The 24,752-nt window shown below is 38.8% G+C and overlaps 1 protein-coding gene across 1 annotated transcript in view; it reads right to left on the reverse strand.

The window, feature by feature from the left end:
• Positions 1-13,223: 13,223 nt before the first annotated feature.
• The window catches only part of LOC107483039 (uncharacterized), a 13,888-nt gene continuing 2,359 nt past the window's right edge, over positions 13,224-24,752 (reverse strand). The window contains exons 2-6 of the mRNA XM_016103645.1: positions 14,936-15,041; positions 14,776-14,850; positions 14,295-14,354; positions 13,394-13,894; positions 13,224-13,298 (exon numbers count right to left, since the gene is read on the reverse strand). Of these exons, the coding sequence (XP_015959131.1) occupies positions 13,224-13,298; positions 13,394-13,894; positions 14,295-14,354; positions 14,776-14,850; positions 14,936-15,041 (817 nt within the window). The remainder of the gene's footprint in view (positions 13,299-13,393; positions 13,895-14,294; positions 14,355-14,775; positions 14,851-14,935; positions 15,042-24,752) is intronic.

Below are 24,752 nucleotides of genomic sequence, written 5' to 3' on the forward strand. Positions count from 1 at the left end.
TGTATAAGATAATTAAACCAAAATATATGATAGTGCAAATTTTTGTTTTATTCTATTCGTATGAGTTAAAATAATTTTACCTCTTGCATTATCGCTAACACATACACAATAATAACAAAATTTTAATATGTTATGGTGTTCAAGAATTAAAGGATAAAAAACAACTCTAGATTCAATCTTTTCTTTGTTCTAGATTATAAAAAACCTTCAAGTCTCACCATTCTATAAGTGATATGCTATAAAATATACTCTTGTTATCTTATAGTTTTTTCTTTTAAGTTTACTCATTTCATACATCTCAATAATAATACTTTTTTTTCATGAACTTTTATTTTTCTGTAATAATAACTGCACCATACTATTCATTATTCAATTATACTAACATTATTTACTTTGAATCATTGCAGAACATGAGACACGAGACATACATAAAACTTTGACGGTTGGCTGCAAAGTCAAACGTTAACAGTTAATCTTTCCACTGTGTTCGTGTATATTCCTCACTATATCTGTTCTTGAAAATAGTTATGTTCTCTAAAACTACCAGTTACTCTTTTTTACATACAATAGTGCTAGAGAACCAAGAGAATTCCAACAAAAAATCTACCAACTGCTGTTGGGCCAAGATTCAGAAGCTCATTTCACCTCAGCAACATTCAAAAATTATATCCAGGTAAACTAATTTCATCCTACCCAAAACCCTACCCCTTACTTTCATCGTTTTACTGCAACACATTTTGAAACACACCCACCATCGCGCCAGAATACTGCGAGCTGCGCGTACATCTCCTCTCCTCCTCCATCGGAAGCAGCGCCTTCACCTACCACGTGCGGGCAACCTTGGAGTGCCGTCATTCCAGAACGCCACGACCAGACCATCCCTTCGGTGCTTCCCTAATCTCAGACGCCCACCTGTGAGAAACAATTAGGTTCGGTTGCTCACGGAGGGTGCGCCGCTGGTGCTGCATGCCTGTGTTGGCAGCATCGTTGAGGATTCCCGACTCTGCTCCGTCGAACACTGATTGAGGTCTATTGCTCCAGCCTCGAAAACCTACCTTCACATGACTAATTGATATGTATGTAGATGTTGCTTCTAATTTCAACTACATGTTTTTTCAATAGAATTTGGATAATGTATTATAACGGTGTTTCTGGGTATTTTTTGGAGATTAGATATTGCTATTAGGGTGTATAGTTCATGTTACGGTGTTTATGCTTATTTGAATTGATGCTATTAGGGTGTATAGTTCATGTACTAGTATTGGAAGTAGTATAGTTCATGTTACGGTGTTTATGCTTATTTAAATTCATTTAAGGTTACTTTATAGGTAAGAGTGTTGCTATGAAAATAAAATTAATAATTTAGTTAGTTTTAGTCCTTGTAAAAATTTTGCTCAAAATTTAAATGTGAAGGAACCATTTGTGTACATGTCTAGAAATAATCTTTATCATGTTGTTGACTGGTATATCAGTTATCAGAATACGAGAGTAAATAATTCAATGAGGGTGAAAATTTAGAAAAAAAAGTCTAATGTGATGAGAATAAGCTTTAATTTACATTACAGGAAAAAGTATTTCAATAAAAAATAGCAGGAATTATTTATTGCCTCCAACAATTATCTTGTTAACCCAACGGATTATTATAAATATTAAAGTGAGTATATTTTATTTATTATTTTGGGTTGGATAATACCATTTTATTTAAAGTCATACTTATTGCTGCATATAATTAGAAGGGAAAAATTGATTCAGATATGTCTAGTTGGACAATTTTACTGTTCTTTTACTATAGAGTGGAGGGGTTTTTCTTTACCATAGATTGGATGATTTTTTAATTTATGCAACCTGTCTCTCATAATCAAAATATTTATACTTTTGGTCTTGGATGATTTTTTAATTTATGCAACCTGTCTCTCACAATCAAAATATTTATACTTTTGGTCTTTTGTTTATATAACTGAAATATGGAATTGCAACATGTCTCTTGCATTCAAAAGATTAGAATTGGTTAAATTTTGGTTTCTTATCTTTGCTAAGATTCAGGAAATGTGGTTGCAGTCAAGGTGATTTACCCTTGGTAAATTGTTGGATGTTGTTGAATTTATGTAACTAGAGATTGGATGTTGCTGAAATTAGAGATTGAATGTTGCTATAACCTTAATATTGGTATGGAATTTTGATGATGAAATTATATTAAATTTAGTCTAATTTTGTTCGAATTTAATTTTGTTCCTAATTATGGTTCGAAAGTCTTTGTATTTGGAGTTTGAAGTCGATTCTCCTTATCTCCCTATATATTACGACTTGTTAAATCATTGGTTCAATGTGACAAGTTTACCTGATTGCTTTCCAAATTTTTTCAAGCCTAAACTCATATCTGATTTAAATTGTTTAACTAAAGAATTCCTTCTGGCTGTTTTTTCTTTATGTTGAACAAATGCTCTAATTTTTGAAGTGATTCAAAATAAACATTTTGTAGATTGATAGATGTTGCTTCTAATTTGGGTGTTATATGGTATTATTTGTATGGGTTTTGTATAGCAGCATCAACAATGTTTAATTGAGAACTCGCTTGATGTTGCCACTGATTTTGTATGCAGCTTCGCTTAAAGGATTTGGGCCTGTTTCTTGTGAACGCGCATCAGGATTGTGTTGCAGATAAGCCAATCAAGATGGGAAAAAAGGTACAATGATATTTACCTTTATCGAACTGTCATTTCACGTGATCATATTTGTGACTTACACCTAATGTTACCATTGCCAAAAATTGCTAGAGTCACAATGCTCGCCTTGCTACATTCATGATATGATGAGCACGATGACTAGAAACAACGCCATTGAGAAGCTTGCGGAGATTGATGAAATCGGATTCGGATTCTTGAGGCTTGTTCTGAATTGGTCGGTGAAGCAGGCCATCATGGTTCACCTGGCCGAGTGGTATGATGTTAAACCAAGAACTTTTATACTCGACATTGGCAACATCCGCCTCAATGCTGAGTTAATCGGGACGTGTCAAAATGTTGTAGGTGATCCATTCCAAACCCTGGATGAGACAAATCCGGCCCACGTGGCCATCAAAAAGAGGTTCCATAGACGGACAGCAACTGAACTCTGGGATTTAGTTTATAACTGTCCTACGGCAATTGAATCAGATAGGATGGAGTTCAGGAGATATTTTCTACTCGTGGTAATAAAAATGTTTCTGTGCCCCACAACCCAACAGGTAAATTTGCCATGGCACATTTACCCCGTATTGGATGTTTCTGATCTGAAAAGATTCAACTGGCCGTTGCAAACTCTAAAGTGGTTCGACACGGCAGTTGAGAAGTATAAGCTCAAAGGGAATAAAACATGTGAGGGCTGCATGTTCGTCATGCTGGTAGGATGTATTCGATGAATATTAGTAAATTGAGCATGCCATTTTTTAATGTAGAGCATAACTTCTACCCTTCTTCTGTACAGATACTCTATTTTCAGCAGTTGCAATACGGTCAGCTCGACAACTATCATGAGAATCAGCCATGGCTTGGTGCGTGGACCTCAGAGAGTTTGAAAAAAGAAGGCACAATATATTATTTCTGAGGTACTCTTTTTTTTTCTAGCGATCGATTACTTTATGACTGTATGTCAGTGGATGTTGCTTATTAGAGGAATCACGATGTTTCTTTTCTTTGCTATATGGTTCTTTCTAAATGTATATAAAAAATTTGATGTGCGAGGTAGTTGGGGATGACTTCGCGTGTTTAATATGTGAATGGTTTCTTATTTTTGGTGTTTCTGGTTTTCGTGTTAGTGATGCTTGGGCATTTGGTTGAGTTCATTTATTCTCCTCATGTGTTAATTTAGGGGCGCCTCTTGACTAGAAAGGGGAAAAGTGAAGAGGTACAAGGACCGTCAGCTCAAGATGAAAGGACGAAAGCAGCAAGAAAAGCACCACAAAAGCGTCGACGAAAAGCTTTGGTGGCGCTAAGGGTAAGCACGTGTTAAAGACTTAGTATGTTAACAAACTTCCTTTATTAGTGTTAATTTGGTTCACGCTATTTTTATAAATAGGGAAGCTCCATCGGTAGAGAGCAAGCAGGAGGCAATGGAAAGACGACCAACTGGAAGCACTAGGAATCCACCTCCAACTAAAAGTGAGTATATGTTTATAGTTGTGTATACGTTTATAGCCAGAAAGTGAGTATACGTTTATAGTTGTGTATGGATTAAACTTTGAACTAGTTTAACTAATTTCAGAAGGTTGATTTCAATGTAATTGTATGTTTCTTTAATTCCCATATTCGATTTGCATAAAGCAGCTGAGTAGGGCAGGTAGCAAGAAAAAGGGGGAGGATATAAAGGACCGTCCACATAGGTCGAACCCAAAACCATCTGAAGAAAAACATCTCCCAATAAGCACGAATGATGATGATGACAACGAGCCTCTTGCTAAGAGAGGGCGCCGATTGTTCCCCCAGGGAGTTGAACAACAAAAAACAAGTGTCGGGACCCCCGGCGCCTACCTCAACTAGGAAAACACATCCCATGAAACAACTGAGTCCAGAGATCCCGATGCAGGAACACCCGCCATAGCACTAGTGGAACATCAAGAATGGGAATTCGATGAGCAAGTTTCCTCAGCAAAACTCTTTCATTTTAGGTCTATTTTTCTAGTTAGTGAATTAGGAAATGCATGCATACCAAAGTTACTTAATTCTAACCTTCGTTGATTTTGACGTAGTAATCCTGATTTATTGTCGATGCGAGACCCGAAGAGCGTAAGAATATAGGAATACCTTGAGCAAATGCAGTGCACTATGCCACTCCAGATCGTGATGCCAACCACTCCATTTTGCAGAACACCTAGTCCACCGAGCCACCGGGTTTCATTGGAAAAGATGCAGATGCAAAAGAAACCTACCCAGTATACTCCTATAAAGGTGCATCCCTTGCTAAAGGGGTGAAAGCTTGATGAGGATGATGAGGAGCGAGTGCGAACATGGGCTGCCAATGTGTTGTTGGGGGAAGACCAGGTCGTGGTGTCGTATGAAGTAAGGTTGCATTTAGAACTGCTCCGAGAGGACCTGTGAACACTGCTGACCCGTCGCTGGGTCAATAACAACGTAAATAGAACATACTAAGACTTTGCTATAATGAATGGAGTTCTTAATAGATATGATCTCTCATAAAGATGACACTAACTGAGTTAAAATTGACCGTGCAGATCGTTTAATAGATGTGTTTCACCTTGAATGACTTGGAATCATTACAGTTTAAGGATGACTTCTACTGTATTCCTCTAGGAATTTTGGTAGGCGTGATTTTGTAGATTTTCAGTGGTTAGGATTTGTATACTGAAATTAAATACTACTGTTTCAACAGGAAATGGTGTTGCAGAAGAGAAACCTGGATTCTTTCAGGGAGGGCCCTACCGTGAGTTATGTGGGTCTGGGTCCTCAGTTTGGTGCTGATTCTAGATATTTTGACAAGGCAACAGCTTCCTTGAGAAAATGGGTAAGTCAGTATGCTAGTTGAATACAAACATTATGGTTCTTGCCTCTTATTCTACAGCAATAGGAACAAACTAACGCATGCATGCTACTGTTTATATACGATTCTTTACCACGTAGTGGTTTTTACGTGGATGTTGCTTGTGATATGCATTAGGGTGTTTCTTTTCATTGCCAGTTGGATGGTTCTGTGTGTGTTTCTGAGTTATCGTGTCTCAGGCACATGTGATTGGGTGTAATTAATTGAGATGTGACTACCTTGTGTTTCCTTAGATATTTTGCAACTTGTTTCGTGTGTTAAGAATTTTGCGACTATCTCTGATTAGTGATGAACTTGTGGCTATCTCTTGTGCACTAAGTATTGCATTGCCTTATTATAATAAACACTGTACGGTTCTTGCCTCTTATTCTAGGTGTTTGATGCCATTTGATGAACTAATACTTGCATGCTACTATTTTTGATATTTTTTGTTAACAAGGCAGTAGTTTCTACTTGGATGTTGCTTATGATAGGCATTAGGATATTTTTTTAATTGCCGGTTGGATGGTTCTGTACATGTTTCTAAGTTTTCATGTTTTATCCACTTGGGATTGCGTGTACTTAATTGACGTGTGACTAGATTTTGTTTCTTTAGATAGTTTGCAATAGGTTTCATGTGTTATGAATTTTACGACTATCTGTACTTATTGCCTATTATTATAGGTTTCATTGTGCTTCCATGTCACCGTTTTTATATTTTTTGTTTACAACGTAGTTGTTTTTTCCCGTCTGTATCGATCATCATTGGTGGATGTATGCCTTTAAAATCCCTAAAAGAAGGTTGTGGATACTGGATAGTATGTATCTGGAGAGCACAATGATGACATGTCGAAAATACATGCTTATGCGGTAAGCAAATCTCTCCTAATTAATGCAGCAACATCTTAAGTCGTAAAAAATGTAATATTGCTAAATTATAGTTCGTTTTCAGGGGAGAATTATTGAAGACATAGCTAAAGTGTCGATGCCCGCATACGAGCTCACGGAGAACGGCCCGACTCATTTCTATCCCAGCATCCCAAAGCAACATAACGGGTCAGTTGAAATGCTACTTATCAACAATCTTACCAGCAATTAAATTGATAATGATAAAAAGTCTCATGGTTAAAAATAATATATCCATTTGTGCATGTAGCTGTGATTGTGGTGTATACGTGATCAAGTTCATTGATAAACCTCTATTTCATGGTTTATCTTGTACTCAATTGAGTGGTTTTTATCAACTCTTTACCCACTTATTCATACTATTTGCATGTTTTGCTTTTTCCTTCCGGATTTTGTGCTATAATTGAAAATATGCTTCTTTGGACTTTAAATTTGCTAATATTAATCATCTCTTATTACTATTAGATGTCGTGATATGTGTGTTAAGTGTGTTAAGAGATTACAGGGCAAGAATGGGTTAGAGGATGGAAAGGAAGCATGCAAAAGTGGAAGGAATACAAGAAACTGAAGGAATTGCCAAAGCTGTCAACCTGACCTCTTCGCATTCAAACGGTCATAACTTGAGATACAGAGGTTCAAATGTAGCGGTTCTACTTGCGTTGGAAAGCTAACGTCTGGGGCTTCGATTTGATATATAATTTATCACAGTAGCCGTATAGTTAAGCGACGCAAATGCGTGCTCCACGCGGACGCGTCGCAGTGACGAAAATCAACGTGTTTGATTTCATAACCAGCGAATTTTGGGCCTTTTTTGACCAAGTTCTCGGCCCAGAAAACACATATTAGATGCTATAAAGTGGGGTAATGCATCCATTCATAAGGGACTTGATACAACAGAGACGACTCATAATTCAATTTTCATAATTTAGATGTAGTTTTTAGAGAGAGAGGTTCTCTCCCCTCTCTTAGGATTTATGATTAGGATTCCTTTTAAAGGATTTAGGATTTCTTCTTCTCAATTTTCAGGTTCAATGTTCCTTTTATTTATTTTTCCAATTTAATTTATGAAATTTTCCATGTTATATTTGAATATTCTATTTAATATAATTTGAGGTATTTTCAGATCTATGATTTGTTTCTTTTATTTATGATATAAATAATTTAGAATTTTCCCTTTTAGCTTTGGTTAAGTAATTGGTGATGCTTGAGTTATCAAACTCGAGGTGTTGACTGAAAATTGGAATTCTTTGCTGATTAATTTGGATTCTACTAACTCTAGTCTTTCCAAGGGAAAGACTAGGACTTGAGGATTCATATTGATTTATCCACCTGACTTACCTTCGTAGCTAGAGTGGGAGCAAAATCCAATTCTCATCACAATTGATAAGGATAACTAGGATATGACTTCCAGTTCTCATACCTTGCCAAGAGCTTTTCTAGTTATTAGTTTATTCCTTTTTCCATTTACTATTTTTGCTTTTTATCTTATACATTAAAAAACCCCAAAAACATATCTTTTTCCATAACCAATAATAAATCATTCCTCCCTGCAATTCATTGAGAAGATGACTCGAGGTTTAAATACTTCGGTTATCAATTTCAAAGAGGTTTGTTACTTGTGACAACTAAACGTTTGTACAAAAGGATTTTCTGTTGGTTTTGAAGCTATACGTACAACGCGATCATATTTGTGAATTTCTTTACCGATAGGAAATTCGATCGTCAAAATGGCGCCATTGCCGGAAAATTACAAACGTGTGCCTTATTATTGGTTATTGTAAATATTTTCTTTTTAATTGATTTTTTTCAAAAATTACAAAAAAAATTTTAGATTTTTATTTTAAAATTTTTATCTTATCTTATCTTAGTTTTAAATTTCAAAAATCAAATTTTTTTTTCAAAAATCATATTTTTTTCAAAATCTTATCTTATCCTTTTTCAAAATCTTATCTTATCCTTTGTCAAAAAAATCATATCTTTTTCAAATTCTTATCTTATTTTTTTTTTCAAAAATCATATCTTTTTCAAAATATTTTTTTGTTAGTTTTGTTTTTATTTTCTCCTACTACTATGAACTCTCACCACTTTGGCTATGAGTCTGGTTACAATTATGTTGCAGGAAGAGAAAATTATAATGACAACATGCACCAAAGATGGAACAATCAAAGATGGGAGGAGCCACAAGGATTTAATCAACCCTCATGGAAACAACCACCTCCAATGGACTATCAACAACCATTCTGTGATGCATATCAAGGCAATGGCTATGGTGAGCACTCTTTTGATTATCAACAACCACCATCATATGCCTATCAAACCCCTCCTCAACATGACTTTGGACCACCATACTTACAAGCCCCTTTCCGCCATTCACCTCCATATGACCCTAACCCTCAACCACCATACCAACCACCATATGAACCATATATAGAACCACCCCAATTCCAACCCAATTACTCCCAAGAACCACCACCTCAATATTCACCATCTCCATATCCATCAATCCAAAAGTACTATGATCCTACTTATGATAGCCGAGCTCAACAAGAGTCAAATGATCGTTTCAAGGAGACAATGGATCGACTCAATGCAACCATTCAACAACTGGGCCAAGCGATAAGCCGACTAGACTCCTGACATCTGGACACTCAAGGAACTCCCATGGCTTCATGTGGAGAATCTACTGAAGAACGCAGCATGAAAGAAAAGCTAGAAACTCCGGTGGACAATGAGCATCATGACTTTGTATTGGAACAATTGGAGGAAGCCGTAATTGTTAAAAAGGAAGAAGTGGTCGAAGACTTAGGAGATGCGGAACCACCATGGGAAAGTCAGGTTATAGTGCCTCCTTCCAAGGTGATTGAAATTGATGCTGAGGAGGGTGTACAACCTCTAAGGCATATTCTGGTTGAAGACTTGGAAGAGGTTGATCAAGAGACGGAGACTAAAGAAGCAGAAGCACAGCCTCCCATGCCCTTGGTAAGCAATGAAGAAGAGATTAAATTGGAAGAAAGCTACCAAGAAGAAGAGGTTGAAAGTGAAAAAGCTTGAAAAGAGGTGGAAGTTGTCAGAGAAGAGCACAAGGGAGTAAAGTCTGCAACTACCTTGCCAAAGTTGTTGGAGACCCCTCCCCCTAAGTTTCCATCATCCTTCACAACATTCAAGTGTGTAAAATTCATATCCCTTAGCTTTCTAATTCCACTTGAATATGGGCTATTGGAGACGGATGGTCAACTTAGAGCTCTTTGTGGTATTAAGAGTAAGAGGAAGATGGTCAGTGGTAAGAATTGTCCTGCAAGGTTCATTATGGTTAGAAGCTTTAAGTTTAAATGTAAAGGTTGGTGTAGAGCTCAATTGAATGGGTCTAGGAAGTTGTTTGGACGCTTCAGTGAGAATTCTAAAGCTGACAAATTTGGGAGCTCAAAGCTTGTGAAGAACTCCATCAAAGCTTGAGAAATTTTCTTGGTATTGATAGAGCTTATTGGAAGTCCAAGCATTGGTGAAAGTTTCAGGATGAGTTCAAGCACAAGCCACCATGACAGAGCGCTCGCCAAATGTCCAACTTAAGGACTTTAACTAAAAGTGCTAGGTGGGAGACAACCCACCATGGTATGATCGTCCCTTTTTCAGTTTTAATTGTAGTCTGTTTTGTTTGTTTTTGAGTTTTGATTGAACCTGGAATCATGCATAATATTCATATTAGCATTGCATTCTGCATTTTGCATATTTAAAAAAAAACGCACGCGACGCGACAGCGTCGCTGACGCGTCCGCGTCAAATGTGCGTTGGGAAGAAAATAAGATTGAATAGAAAGTCACGCAAAAGTGTGGTTGGAGGCGTGCCTTTGGCACAATTTGACCCACGCGACCGCGTCGCTGACGCGTCCGCGTCATGTGGAAAAAATGCCTCCCACGCGTTCGCGTCACCCACGCGAATGTGTGGCCCTGTAAAATCGACGTAAACGGGTGTATGGCAGCAAATGGTGCTGGAAGCACAAACCCCATGACGCGAACGCGTCACCCATGCGTCCGCGTCACTTACAAATCGCGCCAACCGCGCGAACGCGTGTTCCACGCGTCCGCGTCACCTGCGCCACACAACTTATCCAAATCACCGCCAACTATCTTATCTTTTCTTCCCCAAATCTAAATCTTTTCTTTCCCTTCTTTTTCTTTTTCTTTCTTTTTCTTTTAATTGGTGTTGGAAATTTATTTGGGTCATTATTTTGCTTGTGGTTTATTAAGGAATTGTTTGACAGTTATATATTACTTTTTATAGGGTTGCGTGCATGTTCAATTTAATACTTTCAATAACTTATTTACCATGCATGCTAAATGTTTGTGAAAAAGTCCATATGGCATCATGCACTACTTTTCTGTTATCCTACTTTCATGCCTGTTTTTCACAAAATCCTTTTTATATTTTATTAATTATTTATAATTGTCCATATAAACATATTGTTAGTTTGAAAGGCTTGGTAATCTAACTTGGACATTGAATGCTTGATCTATGCTACTCATGTCTTTGACGGCATGCCAATAAATACCTTGCATTTAACTGTCATCACATGCACTTGCTATATTTCCATTAATGACTTTTCACATGTAGTCATGACTATGTGTTAATGTCATTCTTCTTTACTGTGCATTGATTACCACCTTTCCCGTTCTCTTCCTTGCTCTAACCCTTAGCTTTAAAAGTTACTTTCTTTTTCCCCTTTCAGGATGGCCACAAAGAAGGGTAGAGAGACAGCTACTCCCAAATCACCGGCAAGGAAAGGAACAAAAAGAGCACCAGCTGAGGAACCACAACCCCCATTCACTTGCACATCTTAACATGCACCGAGGACAGTGCAATCTTTAAGTGTGGGGAGGTCGATACCGACTTCCAGGGGTTAGTTACCTTCTTTTCAACACCAATACTCTATTTTCTTTGTTTGTTCATTGTTGCATTTGCATATTTGATTGCATGTTTGTTTGATTTTATGCATATTCTACTTGGTTGAAAAATAATAAGTTTCTTCTAAAGACCTTATTTTTGAAAATTTTAACTAATTTAAAATCAAAATTTTTTGTGTTAAATTTGTTTGAAGTTGTATTTGGAACATGGTTTTTGAACTAAAGAACACACAACCCGTGTGATTTTGAGCTTATTTATATGGTTACATTATTTAACCATAATATTTTATTCTTGTGTGTTTTCTTATCACAATTGATAAGGATAACTAGGATAGGACTTCCAGTTCTCATACCTTGCCAAGAGATTTTCTAGTTATTAGTTTATTCCTTTTTCCATTTACTATTCTTGCTTTTTATCTTATACATTAAAAAACCCCAAAACATATCTTTTTTCATAACCAATAATAAATCATACCTCCCTGCAATTCCTTGAGAAGACGACCCGAGGTTTAAATACTTCGGTTATCAATTTCAAAGGGGTTTGTTACTTGTGACAACCGAACATTTGTACGAAAGGATTTTCTGTTGGTTTAGAAGCTATACTTACAACACGATTATATTTGTGAATTTCTTTACCGACAGAAAATCTGATCGTCATTCATGCAGTATTGGTGTCTAGATAAACCCTTGCAATTTTGGGACAAGGTGAATTGAAAAATTCCATCACAATTAAGTTGCACCTCTTTTCGATCTATTTATTTCTCACTTCCAAAATTTCCCGTTCACAGACGTTGTTGCCATTCAGGTTGTTTTGCAGGAAATCCAAAATGAAATTATACTAGACATAGTGATGGGTCCTCATAATTCACTCATAGGAAATGCTCTAGAGGGATTGGACACACATCATGTGCGTTGCAACCAGCCAAGAAATAAGACTAAGGCAGTTAAATCACCCTTCACAGCACCAAGCACGAAGACCATGTTGCAGCGTGCAGGGTTACCCATGAGAAAGACAACCAAGGGGGGAGACAACGGAAGAAGACAGGTGCCTAGCTAAAACTCATGAAAATGTGGATGGTGCATCTAATAGGAAAAATGATGTTTCTTTGTATAGCGAATTGGATGGTTCTGATTATGTTTTTCGACTTGTGACGTGCAATGCATTCGCGGCTGCATGTACTTCAGTGAAAAGTGAATGGCTTTTGATTTTTTAGATACTTCTCAACAGATTTCGTGTGTTAAGAATTTGTGATAGTCAAGTAATTAGATCTCAAATTATGGATGTCTTTTGTTCATTAAGCAATGCATTGCATAATTATACTATTCAGTCTACTCTGATTAATATATATACCCCATTTCTTTATTACTACATATAAGTGGCATTTTGTTCCACTAAGATGTTTATGTATTTTTTTGTCCTTGTTTTTTTATTACTGTAATTGTAGGGTTGCTGGTACTTTAAGCATTGCACTCTACTCAGCAGCTTATTTGTGTTAAGCATTCCCGAATGTGCATAATTCATTGAAAAGTGAATGGCTCTTGTTTTTTTAGATATTCTACAGTAGGTTTCATGGCAGATGTAATCCACTAGTTTTTGGCCAACAAATAAGGGACACTTCGTGATCTTAAAACAATAACAGTTTCATAACCTATAATAATTGATAATTGGATAAAAGATAACCACAGTTTTGCCTTTATTTCTTTTATTGAATACGTCATACCAGTATCCATGCAAGTGACAAAGCAAAAATAGTCAGAGTTTATTCAGTTGTGTATAAAGAACCAAGAAATGTATCTAAGTATGAGAAATAACCCACACTAAAAAGTGTACAACCAAAAATGAAAAGATAACTATCCATGCCGAAAAGAGTTCAACAGGGACATGAATCTGCCACCATCCGATGCATTTCAAGTAGTAGAATCCTTAAATATTTCATTCACAAGACCATGATGCTCATTATCTGTCTGAAGGTCAACAACATCCTACAAGATGCACAACACAAAAAAATAGAACAGCATATAGGGATCGAAAACACCGTGCAAAAAAAAATGAAATATACCTTGCTTCTAGCACATACCAGATGCGATTTCCTCTTCTTTTTTTGCATCGCTTTCTTAATTAACTTGTCCAACTCTGCTCCAAGTCTCTTAGTCTTCAGCCGTCCTTTAGTTTTAACTCTTAAGGGTCCCTGTATGTCATGTTCAATAGCATCGCTCGTGCCCTGTGTGGCCATTGTATTCTGAGTCGCAGCTAAAGTAGTGGAACGCATGCTGGCACAGTAATCATTCAACTTGGACTTTGCATCCCAAATGGCAGATTGCAAGATGGCTACTTCTTCATCACAACCAATAAACTCCTGGGCAATGTTGTAGAACTCTGAACACAAATCCCTGAACAGGTTGTGACTTTCATTGGTCTGAGCCACATCATGGCTACTCTTGACGTAGGTGTGCTTGCGGATGACGTTCTTACTCCATCGAGGAAGCACATAGCAGCTCGGTACTATGTCAACTTTGTAGTATGACCACACAGGAAGGGTGTGGCAACACAATAAACCAGTGGATCCAAACTTCTTGCACTTTCACCGAACCTTTTGACTCAATGGGTCATACTCTACTATGAAAATATGGTAGACAGGCTTCTTCCAAAATACCTTCTGCTCGTCCACTCAAACAGACATTGTGTCACCGTGTTATTTAGTTGATCAAATCACACAATCGGTTTTTTTCTTACCTCTAGCTAAAGGATCCTGAATATATTACTGGTGTATTCCTGCTAAAACTGTCTCTCAATGCCTGTGCTCCCTATTCATGGAATGACTCCTTTCGAGTTCGCGGCATCACCTTCCAGCTCCTTTTGCTCTTTGTTCCCTAGCACATTGTTGTATTCATGGACGAACTGAACCAACCCACTCTTGCAATGCAGAAACCCCCCGTAAAATGCTTGCATACTTTAACTCCGTTGTGTACTCCTCATACCGGCCCAAAATTCACTCTTGAAGAATATTGGAACCCACTTCCGTCGATTCGCATAGTGGTCTGCAAGAATAACAAAAGAAAAACTAAGCATATGAGTGTTGCTTAGACACAACACGATGACAACTTCATGAGGTCTGATAAAATAAATAAAAAACATCCATTTATTCTATAAGAAAAAAAATCTGTTTGTGTACCGAAAAGAACATCCACTGACAAGGTTAAATAGAAAAATCGATTACACCTCTAAAAGAACGCACAACAACCGACTCAAACCGGTGAAACTACTACCAGTGAATAAATAGGCAATATGCAACCCATACACAGGGGTTAAGTTAACGACCACAGACCAGCTAACCATCTGTTCTGGCCTAGGTCGAATTCTTTGATGAATCCAGCCCAATCAACTTCAAAAGAGTCAGCAGACGGAGAATTCCACACAATGTGATTCGTCTTAGCATTCAATTCTCTGTACGTAACATACCCTCCGAGCTTGAATTATGACTTCTTCATTATGTGCCAGATGCATCGTCGGTGGACAGTATCCAGTAAGACCTTCCTAATAGCACCATCATAACCTTGCACTGGTCAGTAATGATCCCCCTTGGCGTAGTCACAATGTATCTCACCCATTGCGTGAATACCCACTCAAAACTAGGGATGTCCTCGCTCCCAAGTAAAGCACAACCAAGAAGAGTAGACTTCCCATGGTGGTTTACACCGACAAAGGATGCAAACGGTAGACCATGCCTGCGAAAACACCAACCATAAATGAGCGACAGAAACACAAATTTAAAAAATAACTCCTTTTGCAATTCACCAATAAGTATACAGACCTGTTTCTTCTATAAGTGGTGTCGAACAAGACCACATCTCCGTAATATTCAAACGAAACCCTGCACCTTGCATCTACTCAGAGTGCGCTTCTGAATTTATTAGCATCATCAACATCAATGGCATAAAAGAAGTTGGGATTGATCTCCTTCATTCGAACGAAATAATTCATCATCCCCTTAAAGTCCGCATTGTCATCAGCACATCGGAGTTTGCTTGTGATGTAATTTCTAACATCCTTTTATGAAAAACTCAGGTTTGAAGACCCATGCTGCACGAAATCACAATCACACTTTTTAATTCCGCACAACTAACCAGCAAGTGCACTGGGTCGTCCAAGTAATACCTTACGTGAGTAAGGGTCGATCCCACGGATATTGTCGGCTTGAAGCAAGCTATGGTCACCTTGTAACTCTTAGTCAGGATATCAATAATTCTTAGATTTAATTGTAAAAAGTAAAAGAACATGAAATAAATACTTGTTTTGCAGTAATGGAGAACAGGTTGAGGTTTTGGAGATGCTCTATCTTCCGAATCTCTGCTTTCCTACTGTCTTCTTCTTCAAGCATGCAAGGCCCCTTCCATAGCAAGCTATATGTTGGATTTCACCGTTGTCAATGGCTACCTCCCGTCCTCTCAGTGAAAATGTTCAACGCGCTCTGTCACAGCACGGCTAATCATCTGTCGATTCTCGATCATGCTGGAATAGGATCCATTGATCCTTTTGCGTCTGTCACTACGCCCAACACTCGCGAGTTTGAAGCTCGTCACAGTCATTCAATCCTTGAATCCTACTCAGAATACCATAGACAAGGTTTAGACCTTCCGGATTCTCAAGAATGGCTGCCAATGGATTCTAGCTTATACCACGAAGATTCTGATTAAGGAATCCAAGAGATATCCACTCAATCTAAGGTAGAACAGAGGTGGTTGTCAGGCACACGCTCATAGGTGAGAATGATGATGAGTGTCACGGATCATCACATTCATCAAGTTGAGGAACAAGTGATATCTTAGAATAGAAGCAAGCGTGATTGAATGAAAAACAGTAGTAATTGCATTAATCCATCAAGACACAGCAGAGCTCCTCACCCCAACCATGGGGTTTAGAGACTCATGCCGTAGAAGATACAATATGAAATGTGTAAAATGTCATGAGGTCCAGATACCATAGCAAAAAGTCCTATTTATAGTGAACTAGTAACCTAGGGTTTACAAGAATGAGTAAATGACGTAAAAATCCACTTCCGGGGTCCACTTGGTGTGTGCTTGGGTTGAGTATTGAAGCTATCATGTGTAGAGACTTTTCCTGGAGTTAAACGCCAGCTTTTGTGGCAGTTTGGGCGTTTAACTCCAACTTTTGTGCCAGTTCCGGCGTTAAACGCCGGGAATTCTGAAGCTGATTTGAAACGCCAGTTTGGGCCATCAATTCTTGGGCAAAGTATGAACTATTATATATTTCTGGAAAGCCCAGGATGTCTACTTTTCAACGCAATTGAGAGCGCGCCAATTGGGCTTCTGTAGCTCCAGAAAAGCTACTTCAAGTGCAGGGAGTGCAGAATCCAACAGCATATGCAGTCCTTTTTCAGCCTCTGAATCAGATTTTTGCTCAGGTCCCTCAATTTCAGCCAGAAAATACCTGAAATCACAGAAAAACACACAAACTCATAGTAAAGTCCAGAAAAGTGAATTTTAACTAAAAACTAATAAAAATATACTAAAAACTAATTAAAACATACTAAAAACATACTAAAAACAATGCCAAAAAGCGTATAAATTATCCGCTCATCACAACACCAAACTTAAATTGTTGCTTGTCCCCAAGAAACTGAAGACAAATAGGATAAAAAGAAGATAATATACTATAGACTCCAAAATATCAATAAAACTTAGCTCCAATTAGATGAGCGGGACTAGTAGCTATTTGCTTCTGAACAGTTTTGGCATCTCACTTTATCTTTTGGAGTTCAGAATGATTGGCTTCTATAGGAACTCCGAATCCAGAGAGTGTTATTGATTCTCCTAGTTAAGTATGTTGATTCTTGAACATAGCTACTTCATGAGTCTTGGCCATGGCCCAAAGCACTCTGTTTTCCAGTATTTTCACCGGATACATATATGCCACAGACACATAAATGGGTGAACCTTTTCAGATTGTGACTCAGCTTTGCTGGAGTCCCCAATTAGAGGTGTCCAGGGTTCTTAAGCACACTCTTTTTGCCTTGGATCACTTTTTATTTTTACCCTTGCCTTTTGGTTTAAAGGGCTATTGGCTTTTCCTGCTTTTTTTTTGTGTTCAGTGCTTTTTCTTGCTTCAAGAATCAATTTGATGATTTTTCAGATCCTCAATAACAGTTCTCCTTTTTCATCATTCTTTCAATAGCCAACAATTTTAACATTCTTAAAACAACAAATTCAAAAGACATATGCACTGTTCAAGCATTCATTCAGAAAACAAAAAGTATTGTCACCACATCAAACTAATTCAACTAGTTTCAAAGATAAATTTGAAATCCTGTACTTCTTGTTCTTTTGTGATTAAAGCATTTTTCATTTTAAGAGAGGTGATGGATTCATAGGACATTTATAGCTTTAAGTCATGAACTTTAAATTTTTCATGGAATAAGAACAAGACTCAAAGATAATTATAAGAGAAGACTAATAAAAAAAAAGAAAATTAAAAACAGAAATTTAAATGACTCTAAAATTGATTCCTAATGATAGAGGTTATCACAGAGTTAGGACTCAACAACCTTGATTTTGAGCAGTGGATGCTCCCTCAACTTGTGGGGTGTTTGACCCTTCAAGGGAGAGCTTCTGGCGCTTCAGCTCCTGTAGCTCATGCCCCTGCTTCTCTTATTCCTTCAGCAGTTTGCAGAGTATGCAGTTTTGATTCTGCTGTTCTTCCTTAAGTTGTTCCATAGCTTCTTGCAGCTTGGCAACAGATGCTTCTAGGCGGGCCCAGTAGTCAATTTCAGGAAGTTCCGGGAGGAACTTCTGCGCCCTTCTTTTGATAGAGTTATCTTGCATTTGTCCTTCCATTGACTTCTTGGTGATTGGATGTTCAATTGGGATCAATTCATCTACTCCCATCCTCACCCCAGCATCTTTACATAGCAAAGAGATTAAGCTTGGGTAAGCCAGTTTGGCTTCAATGGAGTTCTTGTTAGCAATTGTGTAAATCTCACAAGCAATCAAATGATGAACCTCCACTTCTTTTCCCAGCATAATGCAATGAATCATCACTGCTCTCTTGATAGTGACCTCAGAACGGTTACTAGTGGGCAAAATAGAATGCCCAATGAAGTCTAACCAACCTCTTGCAACTGGTTTGAGATCTCCCCTCTTGAGTTGGTTTGGGACACCTTTTGAATTGGTCATCCACTTAGTTCCAGGGAGGCATACATCCTCTAGAACTTGATCCAACCCCTTATCTACTCTCACCATTCTTCTATTAAAGGATTTAGGATCATCTTGTAGTTGAGGCAAATTAAAGACCTCTCTTATTTTGTCCAGATGGAAGTAAATAATTCTCCCTCTGACCATGGTTCTCTAGGTATAAAAAGCAGTTCCAGTCATTCTCTGCTTATCTGTCAGCCACAGATTTGAGTAGAATTCCTGAACCATGTTTCTTCTAACCTTTGTCTCAGGATTGGTTAGAATTTCCCATCCTCTATTTCGAATTTGCTCTTGGATCTCCGGATATTCATCTTCTTTCAGATTAAATTTAACTTTCGGGATCACTGACCTTAGACCCATTATTTTGTGGTAATGGTCTGCATGTTCTTTAGTTAAGAACCTCTCTTGACTCCAAGGATTCTTTGGAGTATTCTCTTTCTTGCCTCTTGAATTGGTTTGTTTTCCTTTGGGAGCCATGGTCTTGATGAGCCTTAGCTTAGTGATCACGGAAAAGCACACCAAACTTAGAGGTTTGCTTGTCCTCAAGCAAAAGAAAGGAAAGAGAAGAGAGAGGAGGAGAAGCAAATTCGAATGGTGAAGAGAGGGGGATGGCCGAATGTGTATTTATAAGGGAGGGGGATTTCAAAAGTTTTGAAAGATATTTGAGAAATAATTTAGAAAATTGTTGGATTTTTGAAAATTGAGGGTGAATGATGAAAATTTGTAACATGTTTATGTAGAAAATTATGGGTCAAAACATGAAAGTGTGAAAAAATTTGAAATGGAAAGCAAAATCTCCTTCCCCTGCCTTTCTGGCATTAAACACCCAGAATGGTATCCATTCTGGCGTTAAACGCCCAGAATGGTATCCATTCTGGCGTTTAACGCCCAATTGTTGGCCAATTTGGGCGTTCGCTAGAAACCCCTTCATCACTGGGCATTTCGCTTAAAACCCTTTATCACTGGGCGTTTTGCTGAACGCCCAGGATGCTACAATTCTGGCGTTAAACGCCCAGAATGGTACCCATTCTGGCGTTTAACGCCCAAAATGGTGCCTTTAATGGCGTTAAACGCCCAGAATGGTATCCATTCTGGTGTTTAACGCCCAGAATGCCCTTTACTGACTTTTTCTTGCCAGCAAGCTCCTTTTCTCTGCTTATTTCGTTGAATCCTTCTGTAACTCTGTGAATTCCTTCAATTTCAATGATCAACCTTGAAGAATTTATATCAAACTTTTATTAAACAAAACAAATAACCTGCTAATGACTGGGTTGCCTCACAGCAAGCGCTTCTTTATTGTCTTTAGCTGGACCTTTACTGAGACTCATTCAAGCCTTAGTTTTGAGCATTCCTACTCAAAATTGCTTTCAAGATAATGTTTGATCCTTTGTCCATTAACAATGAACTTTTTGTCAGAACCAATATCCTGAAGCTCAACATATCCATATGGTGACACTCCTGTAATCACATAAGGACCCCGCCACCGGGATTTCAGTTTTCCTGGGAATAGTCTGAGCCTAGAGTTGAAGAGCAGAACTTTTTGTCCTGGCTCAAAGACTCTGGATGACAACTTTTTGTCATGCCACTTTTTTGCCTTTTCCTTGTAAATTTTTGCATTTTCAAAGGCACTGAGTCTGAATTCCTCTAGCTCATTTAGCTGGAGCAATCTTTTTTCACCAGCTAACTTAACATCCAGGTTTAGGAATCTGGTTGCCCAGTAGGCTTTATGTTCCTGTTCCACGGGCAGATGACAGGCCTTGCCATACACAAGTTGGTATGGAGAGGTTCCTATAGGAGTCTTGAATGCTGTTCTGTATGCCCACAGAGCACCATCCAAGCTCTTTGCCTAATCATTTCTACGAGCAATTACAGTTCGTTCCAGGATTCTTTTTAGCTCTCTATTAGAGACTTCAGCTTGCCCATTTGTCTGTGGATGATACGGAGGTTCTACTTTGTGGCTAATTCCATATCGGACCATAGCAGAGTACAGCTGTTTATTGCAGAAATGAGTGCCCCCATCACTGATTAGTACTCTGGAAACACCAAACCTGCTGAAGATGTGTTTCTGGAGGAATTTCAGCACTGTTTTGGTATCATTATTGGGTGTGGCAATTGCTTCTACCCATTTAGATACATAATCTACTGCCACCAGAATATAAGTATTGGAGTATGATGGTGGGAAGGGACCCATGAAGTCAATACCCCATGCATCAAACAATTCAATCTCTAAGATCCCTTGTTGAGGCATGGCGTAACCATGAGGCAAGTTACCAGCTCTTTGGCAACTGTCACAGTTATGCACAAACTCTCGGGCATCCCTATATATAGTAGGCCAGTAGAAGCCGCATTGGAGGACTTTAGTGGCTGTTCGCTCACTTCCGAAATGTCCCCCATACTGTGATCCATGGCAATGCCATAGGATCCTTTGTGCTTCCTCTCTAGGTACACATCTGCGGATCTTTCCGTCTGCACATCTCTTAAAGAGATATGGCTCATCCTATAGGTAGTACTTGGCATCTGAAATTAATTTTTTACTTTGCACCCTGCTGTACTCTTGGGGTATGAACCTCACAGCTTTATAGTTTGTAATATCTGCAAACCATGGTTCTTCCTGAATGGCAAATAGTTGCTCATCTGGAAAGGTCTCAGAGATATCAGTAGAGGGGAGGGACGCCCCAGCTACTGGTTCTATCCGGGACAAGTGATCAGCTACCTGATTCTCTGTCCCTTTTCTGTCTCTTATTTCTAAATCAAACTCTTGCAGAAGCAACACCCATCTTATGAGCCTGGGTTTTGAATCCTACTTTGTGAGTAAATATTTAAGAGCAGCATGGTCAGTGTACACAATCACTTTTGACCCTACTAAATAGGATCTAAACTTGTCAATGGCATAAACCACTGCAAGTAACTCTTTTTCTGTGGTTGTGTAATTCTTCTGTGCGTCATTTAGAACACGGCTAGCATAATAAATGATGTGCAGAAGCTTGTTGTGTCTCTGTCCCAACACTGCACCAATGGCATGGTCACTGGCATCACACATTAGTTCGAATGGTAATGTCTAGTCTGGTGCAGAGATGACTGGTATTGTGACCAGCTTGGCTTTCAGGGTCTCAAACGCCTACAGACACTGTGTGTCAAACACAAATGGTGTGTCAGCAGCTAGCAGGTTGCTTAGAGGTTTTGAAATTTTTGAAAAATCCTTTATAAACCTTCTGTAGAATCTTGCATGCCCCAGAAAGCTTCTGATTGCCTTAACATTGGCAGGTGGTGGTAATTTTTCAATTACCTCTACCTTTGCTTGATCCACCTCTATTCCCTTGCTTGAAATTTTGTGCCCAAGGACAATTCTTTCAGTCACCATAAAGTGACATTTCTCCCAGTTTAAGACCAGGTTAGTCTCTTGGCACCTTTTTAGGACAAGTGCTAGATGATCAAGACAGGAGCTGAATGAGTCTCCAAATACTGAGAAGTCATCCATGAAGACTTCTAGGAACTTCTCTACCATATCAGAGAAGATGGAAAGCATGCACCTCTGAAAGGTTACAGGTGTATTGCATAGGCCAAAAGGCATTCTTCTGTAAGCAAACACGCCAGAAGGACAGGTGAATGCTGTTTTCTCTTGATCTTGAGGGTCCACTGCAATTTGATTATAGCCTGAATAACCATCAAAAAAGCAGTAATAATCATGACCTGCTAGCCTTTCTAGCATTTGGTCTATGAATGGTAAAGGAAAATGATCCTTTCTGGTGGCTGTATTGAGCCTTCTGTAGTCAATACACATACGCCACCCTGTAACTGTTCTTGTAGGAACCAGTTCATTCTTTTCATTATGAACCACTGTCATGCCTCCCTTCTTGGGGACAACTTGGACAAGGCTCACCCAGGGACTATCAGAAATAGGATAAATAATCCCAGCCTCTAGTAACTTAGTGACCTCTTTCTGCACCACCTCCTTCATGGCTGGATTTAGCCGCCTCTGTAGTTGAACCACTGGCTTGGCATTATCTTCCAATAGGATCTTGTGCATGCATCTTGCTGGGCTAATGCCCTTAAGATCACTTATGGACCACCCAAGAGCTGTCTTGTGTGTCCTTAGCACTTGAATCAGTGCTTCCTCTTCCTGTGGATTTAAAGCACGGCTTATGATCACTGGAAAAGTATCACCTTCTCCCAAAAATGCATACTTCAAGGATGGTGGTAGTGGCTTGAGCTCGGGTTTAGGAGGCTTATCCTCTTCCTGAAGAATTTTCAGAGGTTCTTTTATTTCCTCTGGTTCTTCCAGGTCAGGCTGAACATCCTTAAAGATATCCTCTAGCTCTGATTCAAGACTCTCAGTCATATTGATCTCTTCCACCAAAGAGTCAATAATATCAGTGCTCATGCAGTCATTTGATGTGTCTGGATGCTGCATAGCTTTGACAGCATTCAACTTGAACTCATCCTCATTGACTCTTAGGGTCACTTTCCCTTTTTGTACATCAATGAGAGTTCGTCCAGTTACTAGGAAGGGTCTTCCTAGGATGAGAGTTGCACTCTTGTGCTCCTCGATTTCCAGCACTACAAAGTCAGTTGGAAAGGAAAATGGCCCAACCTTGACAATCATGTCCTCAATTATGCCTGATGGATATTTAATGGAGCCATCAGCAAGTTGGAGACATATCTGGGTTGGTTTGACTTCTTCAGTCAACCCAAGCTTTCTGATAGTGGATGCAGGTATTAGGTTAATACTTGCCCCAAGGTTACATAGGGCTGTCTTGGTACAAGTACCTTCTAATGTGCATGCTATCACAAAGCTTCCTGGATCTTGAAGCTTCTCTGGTAAGCTTTTCAGAATGACTGCACTACATTCTTCAGTGAGAAACACCTTTTTAGTTTCTCTCCAATCCTTCTTATGACTTAAGATCTCTTTCATGAACTTAGCATAGGATGGTATTTGCTCAAGTACCTCTGCAAACGGAATCTTTATTTCAAGAGTCCTGAGATAGTCTGTATAGCGGGCAAATTGCTTATCCTGTTCCGCTTGGCGGAATTTCTGAGGATAAGGCATCTTGGCTTTATATTCTTCAACCTTGGTTGCTGCAGGTTTATTCCCTACAGAGGTGGTTGGAGAAGCCTTCTTAGAGGGGTTACTATTAGCACTCTCAGGTGTCTGATTCCTCATTGGCGTTTGAACGCCAGGACTGGGTGTAGGATGGGCGTTTAACGCCAGCTTTCCACCCTTTTCTGGCATTTGAACGCCAGAACTGGGCAAGGAATGGGCATTTAACGCCAACTTTTCCCTTTTTTCTGGTGTTTGAATGCCAGAAGTATTCCTCTCTGGACTCTTACTGTCCTCAGAGGAATTTTGGGTAGTGGTTTGGTCATCCTCTGTCAGTTGTTCCTTTCTTGGATTTTTGCCACTTTGAGATAAATTATTCAATGTCTTCCCACTCCTTAGTTGAACTGCTTGGCATTCTTTTGTTATCTATTTAAATAGCTGCTGTTTTGTCTGATTCAACTGTGATTCTATATTCTTGTTAGCCATTTTAGTTTCTTGGAGCATCTCTTTAAATTTTGCTAACTTTTTTGTCATCAGGAGTAATTGCTGATTAAGCTCAACCATCTGTTCTTGAGGGTTAGGTTCAGTAGTTACTGCCATGGCTTCTTTTTTTATAGGGGACTCACTGCTTGAGTATAGATGTTGATTTTTAGCAACCGTATCTATGAGCTCTTGAGCCTCTTCAATCGTCTTACTCATGTGTATAGATCCACCAGCTGAGTGGTCTAAAGACATCTGAGCTTTTTCTGTAAGCCCATAATAGAAGATGTCTAACCGTACCCACTCTGAAAACATTTCAGAGGGGCATTTCCTTAGCATACCTCTATACCTCTCCCAGGCATTATCAAGGGATTCATTATCCTCTTGTTTAAAGCCTTGGATGTCCAGCCTTAGCTGTGTTATCCTTTTTGGAGGGTAAAATTGATTCAGGAATTTGTCTGATAACTGTCTCCATGTTTTTATGCTTGCTGTGGGTTGGTTATTCAACCACCTCTTAGCTTGATCTTTTACAGCAAATGGAAACAGTAACAATCTGTAGACATCCTGATCCACTTCTTTATCATGTACTGTGTCAGCAATTTGTAAGAACTGCGCCAGAAACTTAGTAGGTTCTTCATGTGGAAGACCGGAATACTGGCAATTTTGCTGCACCATGATAATGAGTTGAGGATTTAGCTCAAAGCTGCTTG

The sequence above is a fragment of the Arachis duranensis genome, chromosome 1 (assembly GCF_000817695.3).
Source record: "Arachis duranensis cultivar V14167 chromosome 1, aradu.V14167.gnm2.J7QH, whole genome shotgun sequence".
Classification (NCBI taxonomy): Eukaryota; Viridiplantae; Streptophyta; class Magnoliopsida; order Fabales; family Fabaceae; genus Arachis; species Arachis duranensis.